Source organism: Saccopteryx leptura, chromosome 5, assembly GCF_036850995.1.
Source record: "Saccopteryx leptura isolate mSacLep1 chromosome 5, mSacLep1_pri_phased_curated, whole genome shotgun sequence".
In the NCBI taxonomy this organism is placed as follows: domain Eukaryota; kingdom Metazoa; phylum Chordata; class Mammalia; order Chiroptera; family Emballonuridae; genus Saccopteryx; species Saccopteryx leptura.
The window spans coordinates 77,609,762-77,634,152 of NC_089507.1; the positions used below are offsets into that span (position 1 = coordinate 77,609,762).

Consider the following 24,391-nt stretch of genomic DNA (forward strand, 5'->3'; position numbering starts at 1 on the left):
GGACAATCAGATATTTAATTTTGTTGTTATAGGACAAGATAACTGAGCTGACTCCCACCTTTGATTGAACCTTCAAAAAATTGAAAATCTATGGAAACCTAATAGTAAGTGCATTGTTAGCTCTTAAAAATTTTTTGGACAAGTTGTGAGTCTAAGCAATATTATTTTACAATTTTTTAGATAAGGATATATTGGGCTTATTTTCAAAAAGTATCAGCAGACCTATATATAGGCCTAACTTGTAACAATTTTAAAAAACACCTCTTTCCAACAAAGAATAAAATTCCAAAAGAGTCAATGTAGTTTGGAGGCTAACAAAACCCACTAACAAATTGGCACGTACATCATTCATCAAAATAAATGTTTTTCTGGGCTTATAGGGTACTGGATCTGTTAGGGCAATTGTTTGACACATATTAAGATATCTTGCAAAAATCATAAAAGGGTAAAAAAATCATAAAAAGAAATAGTTGTTTTTTTGGGGGGGGTTTGTTTTGTTCTTTGTGTTTTTTTTAAAGGAATAGTTTTCAGAGTTTGAAATGTTAACAAATGAAAGACATAGTGTTGGGTGATTTTCCTCAACAGTATGCTCTAATTGATGGGAGTGTCCGAAGAAGAGCATGGCACTCTCTTGTGATTCTGTGGGCCTATCCCCCAGAGACAGGCATTTCCAAAGAACACTGTGTAAGGTGCAAATGAAAATTCATAGTATGAATCTGTTCATAATACTACATTAGCAATCAACAGGCTTTATTTTAGCAGAAACAGGAAACTACAATAAAGAGTTTGATAGGAAGCTTATATGATGGAATTGTCATTTATTATCCCTCAAACATGTCTTTATTCTTGGTAGGTGAATATGGCTTTTAGATATATGTCCATGATTATATATCATGGAATAGGAAATGCATTATGTGGAGTGCACAGGTGCACGCATGCACGCATACACACACACATTTTTAAACCATACCATCTCTCTCTATGATACATTCCAGATAAAATAAAGCAGTATTTCTGAATTCTTGAAAGAGAATGACAAAATCAAACCAAATTGACTGCAGCTTTGTCCAGTGGGGCATTCTAATTGACTCCCAAGTCATTAATCAGTTCCCAATCCATCTATTTTGCCAGCAGCAGGCAGTTAGGACTCCATTACCAACCATTCATCATGCCATTCCCTAATTCACTGCACCATTAGCCATGGATTAGGCCTCTGTTAGAATAACTAAGTGGCAATTGCTAAATGCAAAGAATTTTCGTTACTCACCTCAGCCACTGGGATCCCTTCAGGTGGTCGACATTGGAGCAAGACTTCCTGTTCCAGGGACACTTCCTTTCCCAGGGGTTCCTGCTCAAATGTCTTCCGTAGATCTGGAAAGCACAGAAAATAAAATACATGACAAAGCTAATTTACATATGTTCATTTATAGGAAGTGCAATAGAACTTTTACAGTTTAGTATTTTATGTGTCTTTGTATTTTTTTAAAACCACATGTTGTTAATACTGTACCTCAATCTCGGTGATTATATTCTGTGGGGTGGAAATTATAAAATTCAGAGGCTATTAACTGTTCCAACTTTAATCTTCATTGGAATGCTTTGAAGATCTTCATATTAGCAATTAGTGAACTTCATTTCTTGCATTTCCTTATTCATTCTTGATAATTAATGATAATGATCACATTTTTAATCAAAAGAACCTCATCGTCATGATTCTTGCACACACAGAGTCCCTTATGTACATAAATCTTTTCCTCTCTGTTCACCATGAATACTGTTAGAGTTGTAGTAACTCTGAGATCATTGGATCAATAACTCAAAAGCAAGTTTCCAGTTTGGAGTATAAAAAAGAATGCTGGAGTCCAGAAAGAATGAATATAACCTCTTGAGGTATCTCAAACACAGGCCAGGGGAAAGTGTAACTATTGGAATAGTTATCTAATATGCAAATATTAACCCAGATAGCTCTCACATAATTATGTGGTCATTCTTAAATTAGAAAATTAAGTAGTCATTTTTTCCCCAGCTATACTAATTATGCATTTATATAGTTATAATTGCCATAGCAGTATGGAGATCTTTAAAATTATTTTAGATGAACATAAAAATGTTAGAAACCAGCCTTTTACTTTAAAACCCAAAATTAAAAAAAAGAAATGATTCAGCCATAGAGATTTAAAGCAGCATTAAAAAAACACAAAGTTTCATTTCATACTTGTACGATTCAGCTCCTTTCAATAGAAGTTATTGGAATTTTATCCACTTTATTTTAATAAAAAATTAATGTCTCTGTCCTTTTAACTCATATGCTTGATAAAAACTGAAAAACCTAAAAGCATCATTTTAGCCTATTGAACTAATAAGTGGAAACTCAAAAGCTGTGGAGGTATATGCCTCTAATGTCTTTCAAGGAGCTATCAGAAAACACCACCTGGAAAAATGCACTGAGAAGAAATCAATGGTTACATACTTGTCATTTTGTTGAATTTCTTGGCAAAAGAAAACCTTTAGAAACTTAGGGGTTGTGAGAAAACTATAGATCTATGTGGGTCTGGGGTAAGACAGAGACTTTCACAATGGTGACAGAATTTGTCAGAAAGGCGCTTCTAATTAGATTATCAAGAAATTGAGTATATTGTAGAAGTGAACACTTAAAAACTAGAATTATTAAATTTGAAAGTTATATAAATCACATCCCTAATTTACATTTAAGGAACATGTTTATCAAATTACTCAAAGCTTCATAGCAAAATAATGAATGTTGCCTTAGAACCTGATGATCCCTGATCTGATATATATTTTGGATCCCACATGTCCCTTTAATACAGTGTGTCCGTAAAGTCATGGTGCACTTTTGACCGGTCACAGGAAAGCAACAAAAGACGATAGAAATGTGAAATCTGCACTAAATAAAAGGAAAACCCTCCCAGTTTCTGTAGGATGAGTGGCAGCATGTGCGCATGCACAGACGATGACATAACACTGTGTATACAGCGGAGCAGCCCACGGCCATGCCAGTCAAGATGTGGACGGTACAGAGGAAAGTTCAGTGTGTTCTGTGGCTCGCTAAATTTGAATCTGTGACCAAAGTGCAACGTGAATATCGGCGTGTTTATAATGAAGTACCACCACATAGGAGTAACATTACTCGGTGGGATAGCAGTTGAAGGAAACCGGCAGTTTGGTGGAGAAACCCCGTTCTCGTAGGCCATCAGCCAGTGAAGAGTCTGTAGAGGCTATATGGGATGCTACCTAAGGAGCCCTAAAAAATCTGTGCGTGAGCCCACATCGAACTGCACTGAATAGTATGAAACGGGGAGAGTTGTCCTTTTATTTGGTGCAGATTTCACATTTCTATTGTCTTTTGTTGCTTTCCTGTGACCGGTCAAAAGTGCACCATGACTTTATGGACACATAGTATTTCTTTTGGTTATGTGTTGTCTTTCCAACAGAAACATTAAAAAAATTATTACTTTTTCTCTCTGATATGCTAGTTTTTCTGTTTCTAATCTGCATTAAGGTAAAAATTTCGGTAAAGCACAAAATACTAATAAAAGTAAGAACAACAATGAGTAAATTGTATGAGATAAAATTTTCCTGACAAAGTATATTCACTTTTTGAAAAATAATTTTGAAAACACCCATCTGATGTAGAATAGGGTGAAGACATGATGACTGGAATTAATTCTCAAATGAAATAACATTATAACTCACTTCTAGTGAAATTTATTAGCATATCACAAAATGAAGGCTGAGAATAAGAAAAACTGAGGCACATATGTATCTAAATAGTCAAAACAAGTTCTACTAGTACTTGTTAATTATCTTCTTTAGGTAGACAATTTACTAGATACTCAAGATAAAGATGTGAAAGATAGAGAATCAAGACAAGAAAGGTTGAGATCTATTTAGGAAAAGCCTTTCTACCATGCTAAGGAATGGGAAACCCTCAAAGCAGGGGTCTGGAACCTATGGCTCGTGAGCCAGATGTGGCTTTTTTGATGGCTGCATATGGCTCACAGACAAATCTTTAATAAAAAAGTAATAACATTAAAAATATAAAACATTCTCATGTATTACAATCCATTCATTTCCTACCACTCATGTTCATGGTTGCGGGTGGCTGGAGCCAATCACAGCTGTTCTCCGGGACAACACCAAATTTTTATTGGATAATGCATAACGTACATGGGTCGTTGTATGACTTTCACAGAATTACATTTTAAAATATGTAGTGTTCATGGCTCTCTCAGCCAAAAAGTTTCCTGACCCCTGCCTCAAAGGCTTCTAAGCAAAGGAAGGAGATCAGATATCTTACTGTTTTCATTGTGACAGATGGCATGAGACAGAAGGTAGTTTGGGAACAAATTGAATAGAACACAAGGGATGATTTGGTCTTGAATTCTGCTAGTGGTAGTGGACAGAAAGAGAAAAATCTAGAAATAAATAGATTACACATTTGGGAAGACCTAGGTATTCAGAAAGTGCCAGAAGGTCAACATAAAACTATATCCTTAGCTATTGCAATTTTTAAGTTGGTATCTTTAGTAAATGAAATACTAATGAATTGAGTAGAAAAGTGAGGAGAAAAAGCAAATTATTTTGTTCAATATTCAGTTTGGTGTGTCTGTAGGATATGCAAATGGATATCCCGGTAGGTCCAGGTCATTATTTTTCAACCCACAAAATTGACATTTGGGACTGGATAATTCTCTGTTGAGGGGCTGTCCTGTGCATGGTAAGATGCTTAGCAGCATCCCTGTGATCTATCCATTAGAAGCCAGTAACACCTCTTCCAGCCTTGACAAAATAAATTGCTCCAAAGAAGACAAATAACTGCAACTTGAGAATAACTGGGCCTAGTGCTTGGAAAAGAAATCCAGGTAGAATATTTTTGCTTCAGAGACAGCTGAAGTACTAGAAATAGAAGACGTTAGCAAAGGAAAGACTGAAGCATAAAGACAAACAAACAAAATGAGGACACCAACATTCAAGAGAAAAAGCTGCCAGCAAAAATAACATGGCGTGAATCATGCAGTAGGTGAGAAAACTAAAGACAAGTGTCAAAGAAGCCAAGAGATGAATAAAGTTTTACGAAGTTGGGAGGCCAACAGGACACATGCAGTGAAAGAATCAAAGGGAAGAAGTCATTGCTTTGGGAAATTTAGGAGTGACTAGGAGAAAAAGCCAAGCTTTTGTTGAGGGCTTCACAGGAACTGGGAAAATAACCACCACGAGAAACTAATGCTCTTTTGCAAAACTTTATAGTGAAAAAAGTCAGCAGCACCATTGATGGGTGATGGGTCTGAATAAGGCATGTTATAATTCTTAGACTATAGTGTACTTTTTGGCAGTTCTCATTCCTGCCCCGTGAAGGCACAGCTGATGAGGAGCATTGCTTCCTGAAAATGGTGACCATGCCTCAGAGGCATGTACTTCAAGAGATGGGTTGAACTGAACCATCATGGAATACCATATAATTATTTTGTTTTAATGGTTTGGCTTTAAACTCTATGAATTCCATCTAATTTCTAAAATGATCTCACATTTGGTCCTTATATTTAACTACAAGGCAATACTTTCTCCTGAAAAATCCTTTTAATTATTGCCATGAAACCTTTGTTCTAGTTTTCAGGTAGTGTAATGAGCACCGAAAATACCATGGCGGCCCAGCACGGCAGCTGCTTATTTCAGTACGCCTCCTCTTGACTCAGCAAGCAGAGGGGGGTAACATTGTAAGCATATCTTTTATCATTTGGAGAGATGTGATAGAAGGCGGGCAGGATGCCTGGCAGGCACAGGCACAGAGAACACATGGCTGACGAATGAATAAGCATGAAAAACGGACACTTGTCAGCTAGAAATTAGATGTAAAACAGAATGGTTCAGAATAATATGGGCATTACTGTCAGCACAAAAGATGAATACCTACCCTTGGAAGACCTGTAGGAATCTAAATTTGTTTTCTCTTCATTAGTTCTAAGGCTGCTACCAAAATAAGTATATATATAGTCTTGTCATTATAACTTAGATTATTTCTGCAAAGTCAACTTGGCCAACCTCTGATGTAGTCATTGATTCTTCTAATTAATAAATCCATAAAGAGAAATCTAATTAGCAGATGTAGAATCAGACCTGAAACTATCTGGATTTCTATTTACCATTTACCCAGTAATCAAAGAAAGGCTTTTAGAATACAAACACATGTGTGGGTGCAAACAATGTGTCATTTTTTATTAGAGAATTCTGATGCATTCAATGATTTTTTTGAACAATAATAATGCTGCAGTTACAAATTATTTATGATGCAGAATATCTTAATTCATGGCATTCTACAAACATGTACTCTGCTTTTTGACAATGTGGTAAAGAGAAAAGAAGGTTAACTAAGTGTTCAAAGACTTTGTGGCATTTACCTTTCTCATCTGTAAAATGAAAGTGAGTGGATGCTTTTGAAGGTCTCCTTTGTCATAACAGTTTATGACCTAATAGACTAATATTTTAAACATGTCTTTTAGAGGAAAAAGTTATCCTTTGCTAAATAAAACACTTCTTGGCTGTGATAAACCTTTAAGAAAATATACCAATTTTCAAAGTCCAAGAGTAATAATAGAAGAAATTACTTTTTTTTTAAATAATCTAGCAGTTGATGTATCTCTGAAGAGAACAGCTAATAATTTTCCTCTCAGGAAAATTTTTGTGGAATTTTCACTTGTATAGACAAGTATTGATAAAAGTTTGAAAATGGGTTTAAAGTTTGAAATGGATTAAAGTTTAAGGATGGGTTTCAGAAAAGTCAATGTTAAAATATCAGAATATTCTTCATATAAATCCAAGGAAGAATCACAAAAGCACATGAATAGTAAAGCTTGGAAGATTGTGAATGCATTTGGAATGACTTTGAGAAAACCAATGTTTTGTTTCTGTAGAGAGATGGGGAGGGGATTGCCTAGGCAAAACAATATGTAAGAAAGCCCAAAATGTTAATGTGCATATTTATAAAAGGGGCAGAAGATCTTGTCCCCATCTCCAACTGACATCCCTCAGGCAACTTTGACACCATAGAAAAGGGTGAGTGTGACCTACAATAGGAAAGTCGAGGGTAGACAGGCCACAGCTTTGAGTATAATGGGTCACCCTGCCATCTAAGCACCTGTTATCCCTGATGATCTTAGAAGAAAACTAGGAAAATTTTAGCAAAAAGATTTCCATATGGTGCAGGCAGGTTGCTGATGCTATTGTCTTTGAAAAAGTTAATAAACATGTTTTCCCACCACAGTTTTAAAGATTATTTACATTTATTAAAAATGTTTATTCCTTCAGCAATGCTACTTCATTATGCTGATTTATTAAAATAAAATATTTTTTAAAAGACAAAATCTTGGCGATATGACAGCTGATACTATGAACTCAAGAATTCTCTGGTGGGTTTATTTCAATAGATGTTTCTAGTGGAAATGAAAATCCTTAAATTCCACAGAGTAAGATAAATGAATTATTATATTACTAATGTTGTTTGTTTTTTGGTTTTAAGTCTCATAGGTTTGGATGAATACTAAGAGCTACTGGATCTAAAAAGGTTTGGAAGATTGCAGAGGACAAAATACATGTAACAAATTATTACAACTCTTTCTATTATTATTACTCGAGAGATCTGGAATGAAAATAATTGAAAATATGAGTAAATTTTTAATATGTCATTCTTTTATAAAATTTGGCCATATACAGTGTGTCCGTAAAGTCATGGTGTACTTTTGACCAGTCACAGGAAAGCAACAAAAGACGATAGAAATGTGAAATCTGCACCAAATAAAAGGAAATCTCTCCTAGTTTCATACCTATTCAGTGTAGTTCGATGTGGGCTCACGCAGATTTTTTAGGACTCCTTAGGTAGCTATCCCGTATAGCCTCCACAGACTCGTCACTGACTGATGGCCTACCAGAACGGGGTTTCTCCACCAAACTGCCGGTTTCCTTCAACTGCTTATCCCACTGAGTAATGTTATTCCTATGTGGTGGCGCTTTGTTATAAACGCACCGATATTCACGTTGCACTTTGGTCATGGATTCGAATTTAGCGAGCCACAGAACACACTGAACTTTCCTCTGTACTGTCCACATCTCGACTGGCATGGCTGTGGGCTGCTCCGCTGTATACACTTTGTTATGTCATTATCTGCGCATGTGCACATGCTGCCAGATCATCCTATAGAAACTGGGAGGGTTTTCCTTTTATTTGGTGCAGATTTCACATTTCTATCATCTTTTGTTGCTTTCCTGTGACCGGTCAAAAGTGCACCATGACTTTACAGACACACTGTAGTTTATAAATGATTGTATCTAATATTTTTTACTATTCTTATGAAATTTAGGGTTAATTGAATGTTTTTCAAACTCTGTGTCATGACCCCTTAGAAGGTTATAGATCAATTTAATATATTAAAAACCAACATTAGGCCCTGGACCATTTGCTCAATGGATAGAGAGAGTGTCAGCCTGGCATGAGCACTTCTGAGTTCGATCCCTGGTCAGAGCACATGTGAGAAGTGATCATCTTCTTTTCCCCTTCCGCTTCCCCTTCTCTCTTTCTTCCTCTCTTGCAGCTAGTGGCTCAGTTGGTCTGAGTATTGGCCTCAGACACTGAGGATAGCTTGGCTGATTTGAGCATCAGCCCCCCCAGACAGGGACTGCCAGGTGGATCCCAGTTGGGGCGCATGTAGGAGTCTGTATCTCTATCTCCCTCCTATCACTTAAAAAATTAAAAAATAAATGAGCATTAAAAAATATGAAATTGAATAACTAGAAAGTTCAAGGTATATCATACATGGTTTTATTTTATATATGTATATATACTTTATATATGCATATATGTACATACAACCATATATGCATACACAGGTCTGTGTGTGTGAATTGGGTATGTATTTAGTGTAAGCACTTTTTTTTTTTGGTAGATCACTGTGAAAATAATCTAAAGCAATTGGAAAGCAAAATAACACTGTGACCAGAACAGGGTCTTCAGCATGAACAAACTTGGACTCAGGTCCTAAATCTACTACTTGACTAGGTATGTGGCCTTAAGCACATTGCTTAACTTCTTCTTGCCTTAGTTTATTCAGCTAAAAATGTGTATGATACTAGGGACTATCATATATAATGTTACATAGGAAAAAGCTCCTATAAAATTCTACCACTGGTTCAAGACCCCAAGGTCGCCAGCTTGAGCACGGCTCATCTGGTTTGAGCAAGGCTCACCAGCTTGGACCCAAGGTTGCTGGCTTGAGCAAGGGGTCACTCAGTCGACTGAAGGCCCGCGGTCAAGGCACATATGAAAAAGCAATCAATGAACAACTAAGGTGTCGCAAAAAAAACTGATGATTGATGCTTCTCATCTCTCTCCGTTCCTATCTGTCTGTCCCTATCTATCACTCTCTTTGATTCTGTCTCTGTAAAAAAAAAAAAATTCTACCACCATGTTTTGAATATAGTCTGTGCTCAAAAGATAGTAATTCCCCCACTTCATCTTTTTCCATATTATTAGTGAATTTTATTATGCTATACAAACCTTAGGCATTATCATTCTTAGTCAGACAAAGAGTGAGAGAAAACAATTATGAATACAGGAGGGCTAATGATTAAAGTTGATGTATCACAAAGAGAAACCCAGAACTACCATGCTATACTTGAAAAAAAAAATGCAGAATTCATCTTTAGGTTGGGCCCTAGGAATATACAATTGTAACTGGTCCCATATGTCTGTTTTATGCACAGCACTAAAATCTAAGAACCACAGGTTCATTGATGGAGTGTTTATGGAACACCCGTGATATACATGGCACTGTGCTAGATCCTGCAGGCTGTGGGAGGAAGGGTTAGGAAGACTGTGGGAGACACACTAACCTGCTTCTGCACTATGACGCTTGCCACCTGGTCTACAAGGTCTACATTAAGTCGCTACTGGTGTTTCTACAGTGTCAGCAGAACTCACTTTTGTACAGGATGATGGCTTATGTTGTCTAGCAAAGGACTTAAAATTTTACTTGTGTCTAGAGGCCATACTGGTAAAATAAACTGAGAGAAGGTTAGGGACAAAAAATTTTTTTTCTTGAAATATGACACCCATGTGCGTTGTCTATTGTTTTCTAAATTTTAATTGTGACATGGACATAAAGCCAATCTACCAGAATTTTTTCCCCGTGCTACTCAGCTCTAGCTGTATGTTGTTCTACAGGAATGCAGACTTAGTGGGTCACTGGCTCATACATGGTTGCTACAGTTAGAAATATAGGCTATTATGTAAATTTTTTTCTAACTGCTGTCAACTGCTTAAAAGCTTATTAAAATGCCTGTATAAGCCAACATTTTAAGAGCCAAAAAGTTGGTGAGCTATACTGGGCATGTGGACTGCCATTTTGAAGTGTGGGTCTAGCAAGTTCATTACTGAGAGTGTCAAAGTTATCTTAATACATTGCTCCCAAAAATTAGAGGATATTTCTAAATAAATATGAAGTGATAAAAAAAGAAGCATTTGTTATGTCATTTGCTACTCAATCACAATAATTGAGTTTGCATCTTATTTGCAAAACTGAACAACTTGATGTGACTTGTTTGCTTTTCTTATGTTGTTTAATAAAAAAAAAATCAAATGCTTCTTTTTTTATCGCTTCATACTCATTTTGAAATATTCCCTAAATTTTGTGAGCAGTATAGTTGTGCAGCCTCTCTCCCACTTCAGAGACAATCCCCTAAACTTCTCCTCACAGATCCTCCCCCTACAGACTTTCAGACACTTGCTCAAGAAAGCTGAGCAAGAAATCTTGGTGGTCAAAACTGTTTCTGTTAGGAGGATGGCATACATAACATTTTTCAAAGTAATATTTTATATTTATTAGTTTAGGTACCTTTACTTACTTTCAGAAAGAATATTAGGCAATAACCTTTATTACTTCAGAAGATTAAGCAACATTTTTTTTGGAAATGGAAAACAATTAGCATCTCAGTCAGGGGGATCACAAGTTTCTTGATGGCAAAAAATATACTTTTTTATCATTTCTGTTATTCTTGATCACTATATATGATCAAAATGTCCCCACATTCTGTTCTGATGCAATGTCTTCATTGCTACAGTTGCTATGTACAAAATCCTGAAGTTCTTTCATGTACAGAAGTGAACTGTCAGAAGTGGTATGATCAGTGCTCACCTCTAGTTTTAGAGTTGGAATAGCCGCCTTCCCTTTCAGCACATGCCTGTAAGTAATCACGATGTTCTTCTCCGTAAAGTCTGGATTCAGTCTCAAGATCCTCCCTAACGCAGGCCCTTGGGAGGCCAACACTGAGCAGCAGTTAGCATTCCAGATGTGATGTGTTTGCATCCCCAACCTAAAGATCACTGTACAGAGCTTCCTGATATGGGGTATATGTGCACAGTAATGGTTGAATTTCTGTCATACATTACAGGGCTGTTAAATTTCATTTCAAAAAGATGAACTGTTCCAGCCAATTGTTGAATTTATAAATCTTAAAATTCTTCAAGTTCAAATATATCTTGGTGCTTAGTGCTTAGTATATAGTACTTCCTTAATAAACACCAAATTCAGTTCAATTTCTAAGATAATCTGCCATCCCCTTTACTGCAGGTCTGGGAACGTTTCTTACAGTCGAAAACAAAGCCCTCAGAAATTGCACAGCCCAATTCTCTTATTTTCTACAACAAAGTGATACAACCAGTACCCTGAGAGGTGAACCCACTTGTTCTAGATCACAAACTTTTTAAAAGCAGGCTACCCTATGACGTGGGTCTATAGAAGAACTGTTGTATGGTAGTTGTATTTGTTTCCTATAGAAATGACCACTTTCTGGCTTAAAACAACCACCGTTTATTTTCTCATAGTCTGGAGGCCATCGATCTGAAATCAATTTTACTGGACCATTATCAAGGGGACAGGGTCAGCAAAGTTGTGCTGTCTCCAGAGATTCTCAGAGAGAATACATAGCTTTTCATTTTCCAGGTTCCGGTGGCTGCCAGCCCAATCCCTGCCTCTGTGGTCACATGACTCCCTGTTCTGTGTCAAACCTCCCTATGATTTTCTCTGATAAGGACACTTGTGATGGTATTTACGGCACACCTGGATAATTGACGATAATCTCCTCATCTCAGGATCTTTAGTTTGAGCATGTCTGCAAAGAGCCTTTTTCCATGTTAGGTAAGATCTACAGGTTCCAGAGATGAGGACCCGATGCCTCTGGGGCCACTGTCCAACCTGCCACAGGGATTAGAGTGTAGAACCAGGGTCCATGGGCCCAACTTTAATCTTGGTCCTGTACTTAAGGTTTATGTGCTTTGCTTTCTGCATCCTAAAATGAGGGTAATTCCAGTATGTAGAGGGTTACTGTGAATATTAAATACACATGAACACACTTAAGACAGTGCTGTTACATAAAATCCCTCTATAATAATGTCCTCATTTAGATAACCACTCCTTTCAGTTCCCAATCAGCACCGCTGCCATACTTCCACAGAGTTCCTGGTTGTACTGATACTGAATTACATAAATTAATTACTTTATTTAGTTATTTATTTCTGTGAAAAGGCCACACTCCATGTATCAGAGTTAAACTTCTTGCCTTCCAAAGTGAGCTGGTCTTGACAAAGTGACTCTCATCTAGGGAAATTCAGTACTTAGAAGAGATTCATGTGGAGTTATCTGCTCTTGGCCGCCTTCTGTACACTCTGACACAGGCCTGACCTTGGATTAAGCAAATACAGCTGCTTTACAATAAGGCACGTTTCCCTATTTTCAAATTATTTTTCAATTAATTCTTTTGCATCTCAATAAACAGAGGTGCTAAATACTTTTATTTTTAAGGGAGAGGAGGGGAGATAGACAGACTTCTACATGCACCCTGACCGCAATCCACCAGACAACCCATCTGGGGCCAACGCTTGGACCAACCGAGCTATCCTTAGTACCAACGGCTGATGCTGGGACCAATTGAGCTACTGGCTGTGAGAGGGGAACAGAGAGAGAAGGGAGAGAAGCAGATGGGCACTTTTCCTGTGTGCCCTGATCAGGGATTGAACCCAAGACATCTGCACACTGGGCCAATGCTCTATTCACTGAGCCAACCAGCCATGGCCTATACTTTTAACTTGAAAAAATTGTTTTAATGTACTTTCAAAGTACTCTTCTAGTGAATAAAATAATTCTGTGGTCACATATAATAATAATACTTATGTTACTAAAGGGAAGAAATGTACCTTTCTTCCAATAATGATAGAAGGGGCTAATTATGTTGTCAGAGTTGAGTACAACTTATGTTTAAATCAACAAATTTGGCTGCTGCCAGGAAACAACTGCTGTGCACAGACCAGTTCAGCATGTTGTGGGAGAACTAGATTAGTCTCCTGTGCTTTGGATACTTATTAAAATGGAAAAAGGCCTCACTTAAGACCACAGAACTCTAAAAAGTTTATCAGTGTTTCACTATTTAGAATCAGAGTATATATCTCTGCTGGGAAATTTTTAAAAATCATGAAAAAACTTATGTTCAGCAACTCTATAATTTTTAAATATAAGGAATACAGTATGTAAAAAAATTGGATGGAACTGTCTCTTTTCACTTGATTTTTCTTTTAGAATATTGTAAAATATAAAACAAAAGAGACAAAAGGCAACCAACCAACAAACAAAAACAAACTACAAGAAGTTTCTTCTATGGTTAGAAAATTCAAGAATTGTTATGTTTCTGAAAATGTGCACAATGAATTGGACTGAGGAGAGAAAAGTTTAAGGCTCACATTTACTATTTCCTAAACAAGTGACTGAGGCCAGTTACCTGTTTTTATGCGATGGTTCTGTTATCTGCAGAATAAGGATAATAACACCTAACTCTTAGGATTGTCAAGAGCATCGCAATAGTTAACGGGCACAGGGGCTTTACAACAGATCTGGGCATACAAGGATTTTTTTTTTTTCTGAAGCTGGAAACTGGGAGAGACAGTCAGAGACTCCCGCATGCGCCCGACCGGGATCCACCCGGCACACCCACCAGGGGGCGACAGCTCTGCCCCTCCAGGGCGTCGCTCTGCCGCGACCAGAGCCACTCTAGAGCCTGGGGCAGAGGCCAAGGAGCCATCCCCAGCGCCCGGGCCATCTTTGCTCCAATGGAGCCTCAGCAGTGGGAGTGGAAGAGAGACACAGAGAGGAAGGAGAGGGGGAGGGGTGGAGAAGTAGATGGGCACCTCTCCTGTGTGCCCTGGCCGGGAATCGAACCTGGGACTTCAGCACGCCAGGCCGACGCTCTACCACTGAGCCAACCGGCCAGGGCCGGCACACAGGATTTTTAATAGTTTAATGAAGATGAAATGTTTTCATTGGTTCCTGTTGTTTTATAATCTCATTTTTTACTTTTTAAAAAGTTGTTTTTGACAACCTTTAGAAATTTTCTGTTAAAGCTTTTTATAATATCATAGCTCATATCCAGGGGCAGATGTTAGAATGATCTTTAAGCAAAAAAGCAAAAGATTATCATGGTAAAGTGTTAAGTTGTGCTGAGGCATGCTTATTTTTGCCTGCATTGAGGTCATTTAAACAGAGAAATCTCAAGTGAACAAAGTCCCTGCAGAAAGAAAGTACAATCTCAGTCTTTCTTCCTTATTTCTTGGCTTTGGGGAATATATAGGACATATTTGTATTCAGAGAGTTTTGCTAAAGATTTTTTTTTAAATAAATATTTTAGAGCAAGAATTCCAAATGACATCCATTACAAAGTAGAGGAAGAAAAAGAATCATATGAGCTGTTCTTTTATATTCACATCACATCTTTAGTTTCAGAAAAAATGATTATATGTCCTCATAATATTTTAAAGGTATGTCTTAAGGATAAATACTAAGAAACATGCCAATGTTATGGATGAGATACCTGACATATCAACAACTGAGGGCTCTTTTCTCAGAGTACAAAATAGAATGCAATGATTGCAGACAAGCTTTTTTGCAAATAAGCATTTCAGCCATAAACTTCCTTTTTCATATAGCATAAAACATTACTTTAATGACACATTTTAGTCTGGTGGGTTACCAGCTCTTCCTATAGCACACAGAAATTTCCCCCACACTATAACTTATAAGACAGCGTTCTATCAATTGAATGTCTACCTCTCAGAATAAATATGGGCTATAAATGTTTTTAGATTTGTAGGCCTCCATGAATCTTGGGAACCTCTGTCCATATATATAAGCAAATATGTTTGCAAAAACATAGACTGTTACAATCAGGTGTATGTCATAGTTTTTAATCTTGAAATGAAAACAGCATGATTTAATACAATGATTGAGATTTATAAAAAACAGGGGGAAATTTATTGTTAAAAGTTTCTCTTATCTAAAAAGTCTAAATTCTACAATTAATCTCATCTAATTAAAAATCTAGCTTTGGGAATTTATAATGGGCTCCTTGGGGGCTTAAATGATTGTACAAGAAAATCAACCACAACTTAGTAAACAGGTCATTTATTCTGGTGTGTTGGCAAGCTTCCTAAGCTCTATCAAGACATTTGGCTTTAAACATCATTCTAGATAATATCATAGTGTAATATAAATCTTTCAGAATATCTGGTTAAAGAAATGCATTATCTGATCAAATTGCATAATTAATTAATTTTGTTTTATGCCAGGTGGAGTAGATAGATAGGAAATGGAGAAAATAACATAGAAGGCCATGAGTAATAACTTCCATATAAAAAACCAACACAATAATTCACAAGCTGACATATTATATTTAATTGGAGATCCTACTACCCTTACTATAGAAATATTAATTCATTCATTTCTTTGATATTTATTAAGTTCCCACAGTGTACCCAGTATCATTGTAGACATTTTGAATATAAATAACAAACCAAACATAGGGATATTATATTCTAAGAAGGTGGGAGTGATAAGCCTCAAACCATGAACATAATAAATAAGTAAGTATATAATAGTTTATAAGTTAATAAGTGCTACGAAGAAAATGATTGAGTGCAGAAGTATAATGGGTGTTTGAATTGAGAGGCACAGAGATAATCACTTCAGACTATCTGATGTATTTCAATTTCTTAGGAAGTAAAACATTTTTACAAAATGAACAAATGATTAGCATTCAATAGCATCATTACTTTGCCCCACCATATGCTTTCAACTTAATTCAATTTAATTTTAAATGTCTTCATTTACCTAGCACCATCCACATGCAAAGAACTGTTTTTAGAAATTGGGGGTTTTGACCTTTTACAAATAGGCTGCCAGATATTTGCATGCTCTTTTATAGACTTGGGAGGGACTATGTAAACAAAGAGTCTATTGGAGGAAACTGAAAGTTTGAAGTATCCTGATTTTCCATTGGCTGAGTTATGTCATTCTCTCATTGGCTGAATTGTTACTAGGAACGAAGGAATCCTTTCTTCCTCTGACTGAGATAGTAATGTAGTATCACTTCCTGTCAAAGACATAAGGCAGGTCACTTGCTGTTGAGGTCAGTTGAGTGCCACATACCTGAGAGTTCTCTCTTCTAGTCTCCTGACTCCATTTTAAATGAAGTTTCTGTTTCTTAATTTTCACAGGGATATAATGAAGAAAATAAAATGGCTGTCTTTGTGAAGCTTATATTCAAGTGATGCACACAGTCAACATAAAAGAAAACAAATAATGATTAAGAGAAATGTTCTCAAGAAAAATAAAGCAGGTGTGGGTTTAGGAGAAGGACAGAGTTGGGGTCAATAGGTTTAGGCAAATTGGTCAAGTTCTCCCCATCTGTAAAGGTGACACTTCAGCAGAAATCAGAGTGGAAGAAGGAAGTGAACCACACACAGAGTTGGAGATGTTCCAGATGCGATGGAACAGTTACTGCAAATAGTCTGTATTTGGAATGACTATGTTATACACTGGAAACAAGGAAGCTAGTGTGGCTAATATAGATCAAGTAATGGGTAGAGAAGCAGAAACCTAAGGACTGCTTATACTTCTCTATTATAAATAATAGCAAGCATATAACACTATATATGTGGGAAATGAGAGTGCCACCTGCATAGAAATCATTGTCAAGTCCTCCCTTATTTGTATCCAGTGTGTTGGGTCAGGGTGTGAACACTGCTGGTGGACTGACTTGCTTCTTCATATACCAGCTGTGTGAACTCAGGCAAGATTTTTTATCTCTCTCTGCTCTCAATTTTCTTAATTATGAGGATAATAACACCCATCACATAAAGTTGTTGCAAGGATTGAATAAAATAGTCCATGTAATATCGGTCAAAGGGTACAACCTTTCAGTTATATAATGAATAAATGCTGGGAATGTAATGTATGGCATAACTATCATGAATAATATCATATTGTATACTTGAAATTTGCTAAGAGAGTAGATCTTAAGTATTCCCACCAGAAAAGAAAAAGGTATCTAATTATATGGGATGAAAAAATAAAGTTAATTGGAACTGCACCTTTATTAATATTATTCTAACCCATCTGCCCAATTCTAACCACATTTGGCTCTCAAGCAATTAATGTGTGGCTAGCTTTAATTGAGAAGTACTGTAACTGTAAGCATATCAGATCTCAAAGTTTAGAATAAAAAAAATGTAAGATATTTATTACTTGTTTATATTGGTTATTTTGTTCACATGATAGTTTAGAGATTCTGGATGAAATAAAATATATTTTAAAATTAATTTTTCCTTTTTCTTTTTAAATTACTTTTTTAAGGGTGGCTCTGATCTTCCTTAATTCTTTCCAGGATCCACAATATCTTATTCCTCTCTGTAGCCAATGGTCTTTATGACAGTGTCTATGATTTATTGGTTTGCACACATCATAAAGAGAAAATCCTTAGGATCTATCCTGCCATTCACAGAAAGATAGGTTCTCTGTGCACATAAATCCACTATAACTCCCAAATTGCAAGAGAAAGGTAATTATATGGACTGCTCCTCCATCCTCAGGGATGGGGAAATATTACTGTTCAATTATATGTGAATCACCAGAGAATTTCATCCTCTAGGATTGGTAGTCCAGGCTTGGGACATGAAGTGGTAAAAGGAGAGCCTTTTAGTTTCCAAAGTTAACTTAGCATCGATAAGTTTCAATGTGCACAAATAAAGTTGTTGAAATTGTATCTGTTGTTATGAACACCTATTCACTTAGCATTTGCTTGGTGTCTGGCACTATGCCCTATGCTTTACATCTCTATCTAATTAAAAAAATAACCTTATCATTTTCATTTCACAGCTGATAAAACTAAGGCTCAGAGGGGTTAAATCACTTGATCGAGGTCATACTTGTAAGTGATGCAACTAGACTGACTATAAGTCAATGTGGCCTCAAAGCTTGTGCTCTCACCACTCTACTGTGCTACTATTTTTACATTATAAACACAACCCCTGGCAACAATAGCCACATCATCAACAATCACCATATGCACAACAGCAGCCATATAAAAATCAAGACATTTCCTGTAGGAAGAAAGGCAGTGTTGGCTGAAATTTTGCCTGAATTATGTTTTCCTACCTTAATATTCGGGAATTTTCCCTTTGGTCTATAACAAGGGATCCTGGAAAAAGCAATCCTATAAAACTGGTAGCTGTTTTACCCAACAGTTCTACTTTGGACAGTCATTATAGTGTCTGTTTGAGTTCTCTGCAAAGAAAATTTTCTCTGTGTATTGGAAGTTACAGCCTCTACTTAAGCCATTTGATGCTGCTCTCTAACAAATGTGCATTACTTTAGAGCAGGCATATTATGTTCTCAGCTCATGCCTGGCTGAATTCTACATTTCATGTTTCCTTTCTTTCCTGTCCTACTGTCTCTTTATATAGTCTGAACGTGGTATAAGAAAACTTCAATAAATGAATAGCCAATATTCATTTCAGCTTTATAAACTTCTGAAAATAGAGCATTTTTTCATGAAACAACTATGGACCCCCCAAAGTACACAAAATGAATATATAAATCTAATTAGGTGAGAGGTAATTGCACTTATTTAACCTTAGGATTATGGTTATCTTGACCTGAGACAAATTTGAACTTTAATTGAAGTCTGTGTGATGGCTATCAAGTGTTATTGGGCAAACTAACAATCTGCAAGCTTACTGTAAAATTAGGATTTTGATTGTTAGGCATCATCACTCTTGACAAAGAGAATTTGAAATTTAACCTTTTATTTCATCATGACCTAAATACTATGCAGATAAATCTCACCAGTTGGATGGTGTTCTTTGGCCATACACACATAGGTTCAGTTAATTATGAAACTACAAGTAAACTGCTCTTTAGTCTTACTACGTGAAGATGAAAAGGTGCTATGGGCAAACCAATCTTTTACTAGAGGAAGAGTTTGTTCTTCTATTATTTAAAAATGTTAAACTACATTTAAAAACTATGAAGTAAATAGCAAATATTATGTAATATTTTGCAAAGAAAGATGAGGTTATATATATTTAATTTTTATATGAATAGAAATATATAGAGAATATTATATATGCTACTATATATTACATATATGAAGTTGACACAAGATACTCATCATTTGAAACTATGAAGCCCTTAAGCCAGCCTTTTGTCAAGTCGATTTAATATGAAGTAGAGATTGGCAATTTTAAATATTTATTATACATGATATTAATAAACACAACAATGAAAGATATAGTTTTAAGTCATTGTGCCTCTTGATTATAATTAGAAGCTACTGGTAGTTTCAAATTCATTTAAATATTTCACCAAGATAATTACTTTCTGTTTCTTTCTCAGGACCGATCCCACCTATTGGGACTGTTCGTATTCAAGGTTCCCAGCCTCTCTCCTGGAACTGTCCTCAGTTGAGGAGAGCTGACTTGACCCAGGTGACACATACTGAAGGGGGGCGCTAGGAGGAACCTGCATCCACTGACTAGTCTATGTGGAGGAATAAAATTTTGCTAAGCTCTTTGTATCAAGGTGGGACCATCTGTGTTCCAAAGCTCCCTATGAGTTCATCTTTTGTTATACCTGTACTGCAGCACAATTTCTCCCTCTGCCCAATACTACTGCCTTTATTCCTCCACGAACATTGTTCCTAACAATAGTCTTTAATTATAACATTTGCCCGGATACATGTTTCTATCTCCATGTATTTCATGGAGAATCCACATGAGAATTCTCTTTATAGAACATTCTAATAAACTTTGGGACTTCTTTATGATGATTTTAGTTCAACAAAATTTATTAAGCATCTATGATATTCTAGGCATTGTGCTAAGCACTAAAGATATAAAGTTAAGCAAAACTGTATTAAGCAAAATTGATCTCAAGAAACTTGCTGGCATGAAACACGGATGTTACAAGTGAACATAATTCAAATGAGACATTCCTATATTAAGAGTATGGACAAACTGCTCTGAAAATATTGAAAAAGGAGACTCATGAGGCAGAAACGACTTCACTGAAGACATTTGAAAGAAATCCTTAAAAATCTCTAGACTTTCTGTATCATTATTCTTCTCTTTCACATCCCACATCCAATTTCTCCACAAAAGCCATTACCTTTGCTTTCAAATATATCTAGAATCAAGATCACACTACTTTTACCGCTTCTCATCTATGCTCATTTACCATAATAGTAGCAGCCTCATTATTGGTCTTCCTGCTTTTACCCTTGTCTCTCATAGTAGTTTTCAATACAGCAGTTAGGTGATTCTGCTAAAATAAAAGTCAGGTCAGAAATTCCTCTGCTGAAAACATTCCAAAGTTCTCTTCTCCTACTAAGAACCAAATAAATTATAGCTACATGGTCCTAGACTGCCCCTCCTGTCTTTACTCCATGCCTTACCATTCATAGCTCATCTAAGAGTCTCTCTTCATTCACTGTCTTATAGCCACTCTGGCCAATCTGGTCTTCTTGTAACTGGTCAGCTTCCTACCTCAGGGTATCCATCCCTGCTTGTACCACTTGCTGTTCTTTCTACCTAACTCCTTTGCTCCCCTTCAGGTTTCTTTAATTGTCACTTCTTCCTAAGGCCTTCCTTGCCCACCCTTGCATAGCACAACAGAATCCCCTTTTCTTGTTCTATTCATAGAACTAACCACTTTCTCTGTACCTGATTATTATTATTATTATTATTATTGTTATTAGAGTTTGTCTTTCTTCACCAGAACATAAGATCCATGAGGGCAGGGATCATTACATTTTTGTTTCTGGTTCCATACCAAATACCTATAATTGTTCCAAGAAGAGAGATTGTGTTTATTAAATAACTGTTGAATAAATGAACTTTTATAAATAATAAAGGTAAGTAAGAGAAGGGTAAAACACTTCATTATGAACAATAACTAGAGAGTAGAGAAATCATAGTATTTCTAATGTAGTACAACTAGAATGGAGACATTCATAGTGGTCAGAGCTAAAAACATAAGTTAGATGTGTAAAACATAAAATGTGGCATTATGGACTGAATTGTATCTCCCCAAAACTTCTTACATTAAAGTCCTAATCCCCAGTACCTCAGATAGTGACTTTATTTTGAGATAAACCTTATAAAGATGATTAAGTTAAAATGAGGTCTTTAGAGTGACCCTATCCAAAATGATTTATAATCTTACGGAGAAATTTGGATCTGAATAGTTACAGAGAGAAGTCAATGTGAAGACACAGAGAAGATGACTATCTCTAAGTAGAGGCTACAGAAGAAGTCAATACTGCTGGCACCTTGAACTCAAGATATCTAGCTTCCAGAACTATGCGAAAATAAATTTTTGTTGCTTAAATCCACCCACTCTGTGGTACTTTGTTATAGTAGCCCTAACAAACTAATATAATGATATATACCAATGTAAGGAATTTTGACTTTATTACATAAACCACTGTAAAACTGTAAACACAGAAAGATGAGACCAAAGTTTTAGAAAAACTGCATTTGTGGTGATATGAAAGAAGGATTGGAAGAAGGATAAGTCTTGAGCCATAACCACTACCTGGGAAGTGTTTGCAATGATTGTGGTCTACATCATGATGAAGGGAAGGAAGAGGTGAGTGTAGAATTGGGGAAGCATCAAAGCCAGGATTATTGAAACTCTGTGACTTGTTAGAGATAAGTAATATTGACATCTGCCACAAAAGGGGATTTAGTAAACGCAGACATGAAAAAGGGTTCAGGTAATACATCTTACTTGGATTTCACTGGTCTCATACTTGAGAAAACTTCTTAATATGGAAACTTAAAACAGATTATAGTAGCATTCATGCTGTTCAAGATGTGAATAGTATTTATTAAAAAAATGAGTCGACAGAAAGAGCTGCAGGCTATATCTCTTTCTTGGGGATATTATTAGCATATTAACTTAGCATTTAAAATATTTGCATATAAAAAATCTGAGAAGATTTGCAATGAAAAAACTTCTGTAACTTTGGTTAAAAAAAATTATATTAGCAACATTCATCTGATTACAGAACAATTTTAATGGGGCACCTTTGAACCTCTTCATGAACATGAATACTCTAGAAATTAACAGTATGTAAAAAATAGTGGAAATTTTGATGTACTAGAATGTTTCCAAAATAAATACAAAAGTTTGTCTGGGCAATCTTTGTTTCTGATTACAAAACACTGTATTCACAAATAGGCAGAATAAACTGGTGAAAGGAATACAGTTGGTTTTCTCATAACTTCATTATTACCAGATTTAAAAAAAAAATTCAGAATCTTTTGAAAGTAGCACTAATTTACTCATATCCTTAAAGGAAAATTGCTCAGTGCCTTGAAACAAACAATAAAATAATATGGTGACTTAAGGGAAAAGCATAGCTCAAGTAAAGAAACATGAGGGCCATTTTTGACTAGGTGTTTTGATGTTCGAGCTGTCAGTCTAAATCTCCCCATATTCTACCAGTTTCTGAAACCCATAGGGTCCGTGTGCAATGACTCACATGCAATGCGCACATAGGCCTTCCGGCTCTTCGTGGTGCCCGCTGAGCTCCAGGCCACACACTGGCACCAGTAATCTTCAGGCCCAAAGAGTTCTTCTACTTGCTGGCGTGAAATTTCAATGCTCACTTCCCGGACAATGAGACCTAACCAGAGAAAAGAATATTGAAGTCAGAAGAAGATTTTTACTGAAGAAATACAAAACACTGTGCCATATTATTATCCCTCGGTGATGCTTTTTGATGCCCTAGGTCAATATCCTGGATATTGTCTCTTATCTCTTCTGATTTTCTCTGGCTCCAGGTACTAGACTCAAACTTTTTTTACTTTCTTATTTGTTATTTCAAATCTTCTGGATTCATCAGAAGATAAAGGGAAGATCTATCACTCCACAAAATTATATTTTTCTCCATATAGCCTAATATTCATCCTCCACCAAGTTATCTCCTTTTGTATATTTAAATGTGAACTTGAATTTCACAGCTTCTAAGGATTCTATCTTAATTATATAGGTTGTGAGTAAGATACCCACATGCTGTTTACAGGATTACAAATTTAAGTCTTCCTAGGAAAATTTAGTTCCCGTGAAATGAGAGAGAACCACCTAAAACTATAATCATAAGTATATAAACTATAAATAAATATATATATATATACATATATACATATATATACATATATACATATATACATGTGTGTGTGTTGTCTGTATGTATATATACATACAGAACCATTACCTAATTTTTTGTTGAGTTCGGCAAACTGGTTGTTAAAATGTCACTTGTAATCAGGGTTCTCTCTAAGATGGGCGCCTGGGCAGCTGCCCAATGTGGAAATCACAAATTTACATTGCTTACTCTTTTTTTAACATTCATCTGTGCAGCAGCATATTCTAAGCGCCTGTAGTAATGTTCATTCCATCCATAGTGAAAAAAATCGCAAGTGAGGATGCCAATCAAGAAGCAATATGGAAATAAATAAGTTTTCTTGTTTTTTGTCGGGTATTATTTAATATTTTTTCATTAATATTTTAGAACTCTCTTTTATAACATAATCTAATTTTATATACCTCTTTTAGTGTTCTTATTTAAGTATTAAATGCATGAAATAATAAACTACCTTTCAGTATATCATTTTTTTATACTTATAATGGTCATTAGGGCAGAGAACCAGTTGTTAAATTATTTGAATCTCACCACTGTATTTATCAGGTTTTATTATATCAGCTAGTAATTTATAAATATGTGGTGATTATTTAACAACTAAATTACTTTAACATTTATTTCAGTTATTAAGGCATATTTTTTTTTGAAAGATTTACTAGCCTTAATGAACAAACCTCTGCTTTTCTATCCAAAGAATGTATGACTTCAAGGTTTTCACGCATAATATTTTGAAAGCCCAAATGTTTCTCTGTAATTGTAATGTAATGAAAATCCTTTTAGAGATAAAGTGGCCTCC

The 24,391-nt window shown here is 35.9% G+C and overlaps 1 protein-coding gene across 3 annotated transcripts in view; it reads right to left on the minus strand.

Annotated features, from left to right (window-relative positions):
• UNC5C (unc-5 netrin receptor C) overlaps nt 1-24,391 on the minus strand; it is a 425,750-nt gene that overhangs the window by 133,166 nt on the left and 268,193 nt on the right. For all 3 annotated transcript variants that reach the window (XM_066386368.1, XM_066386367.1, XM_066386365.1), the window contains exons 3-4: nt 22,933-23,076; nt 1,268-1,371 (exon numbers count right to left, since the gene is read on the minus strand). In XM_066386368.1, coding sequence (XP_066242465.1) covers nt 1,268-1,371; nt 22,933-23,076 — 248 coding nt within the window. The remainder of the gene's footprint in view (nt 1-1,267; nt 1,372-22,932; nt 23,077-24,391) is intronic.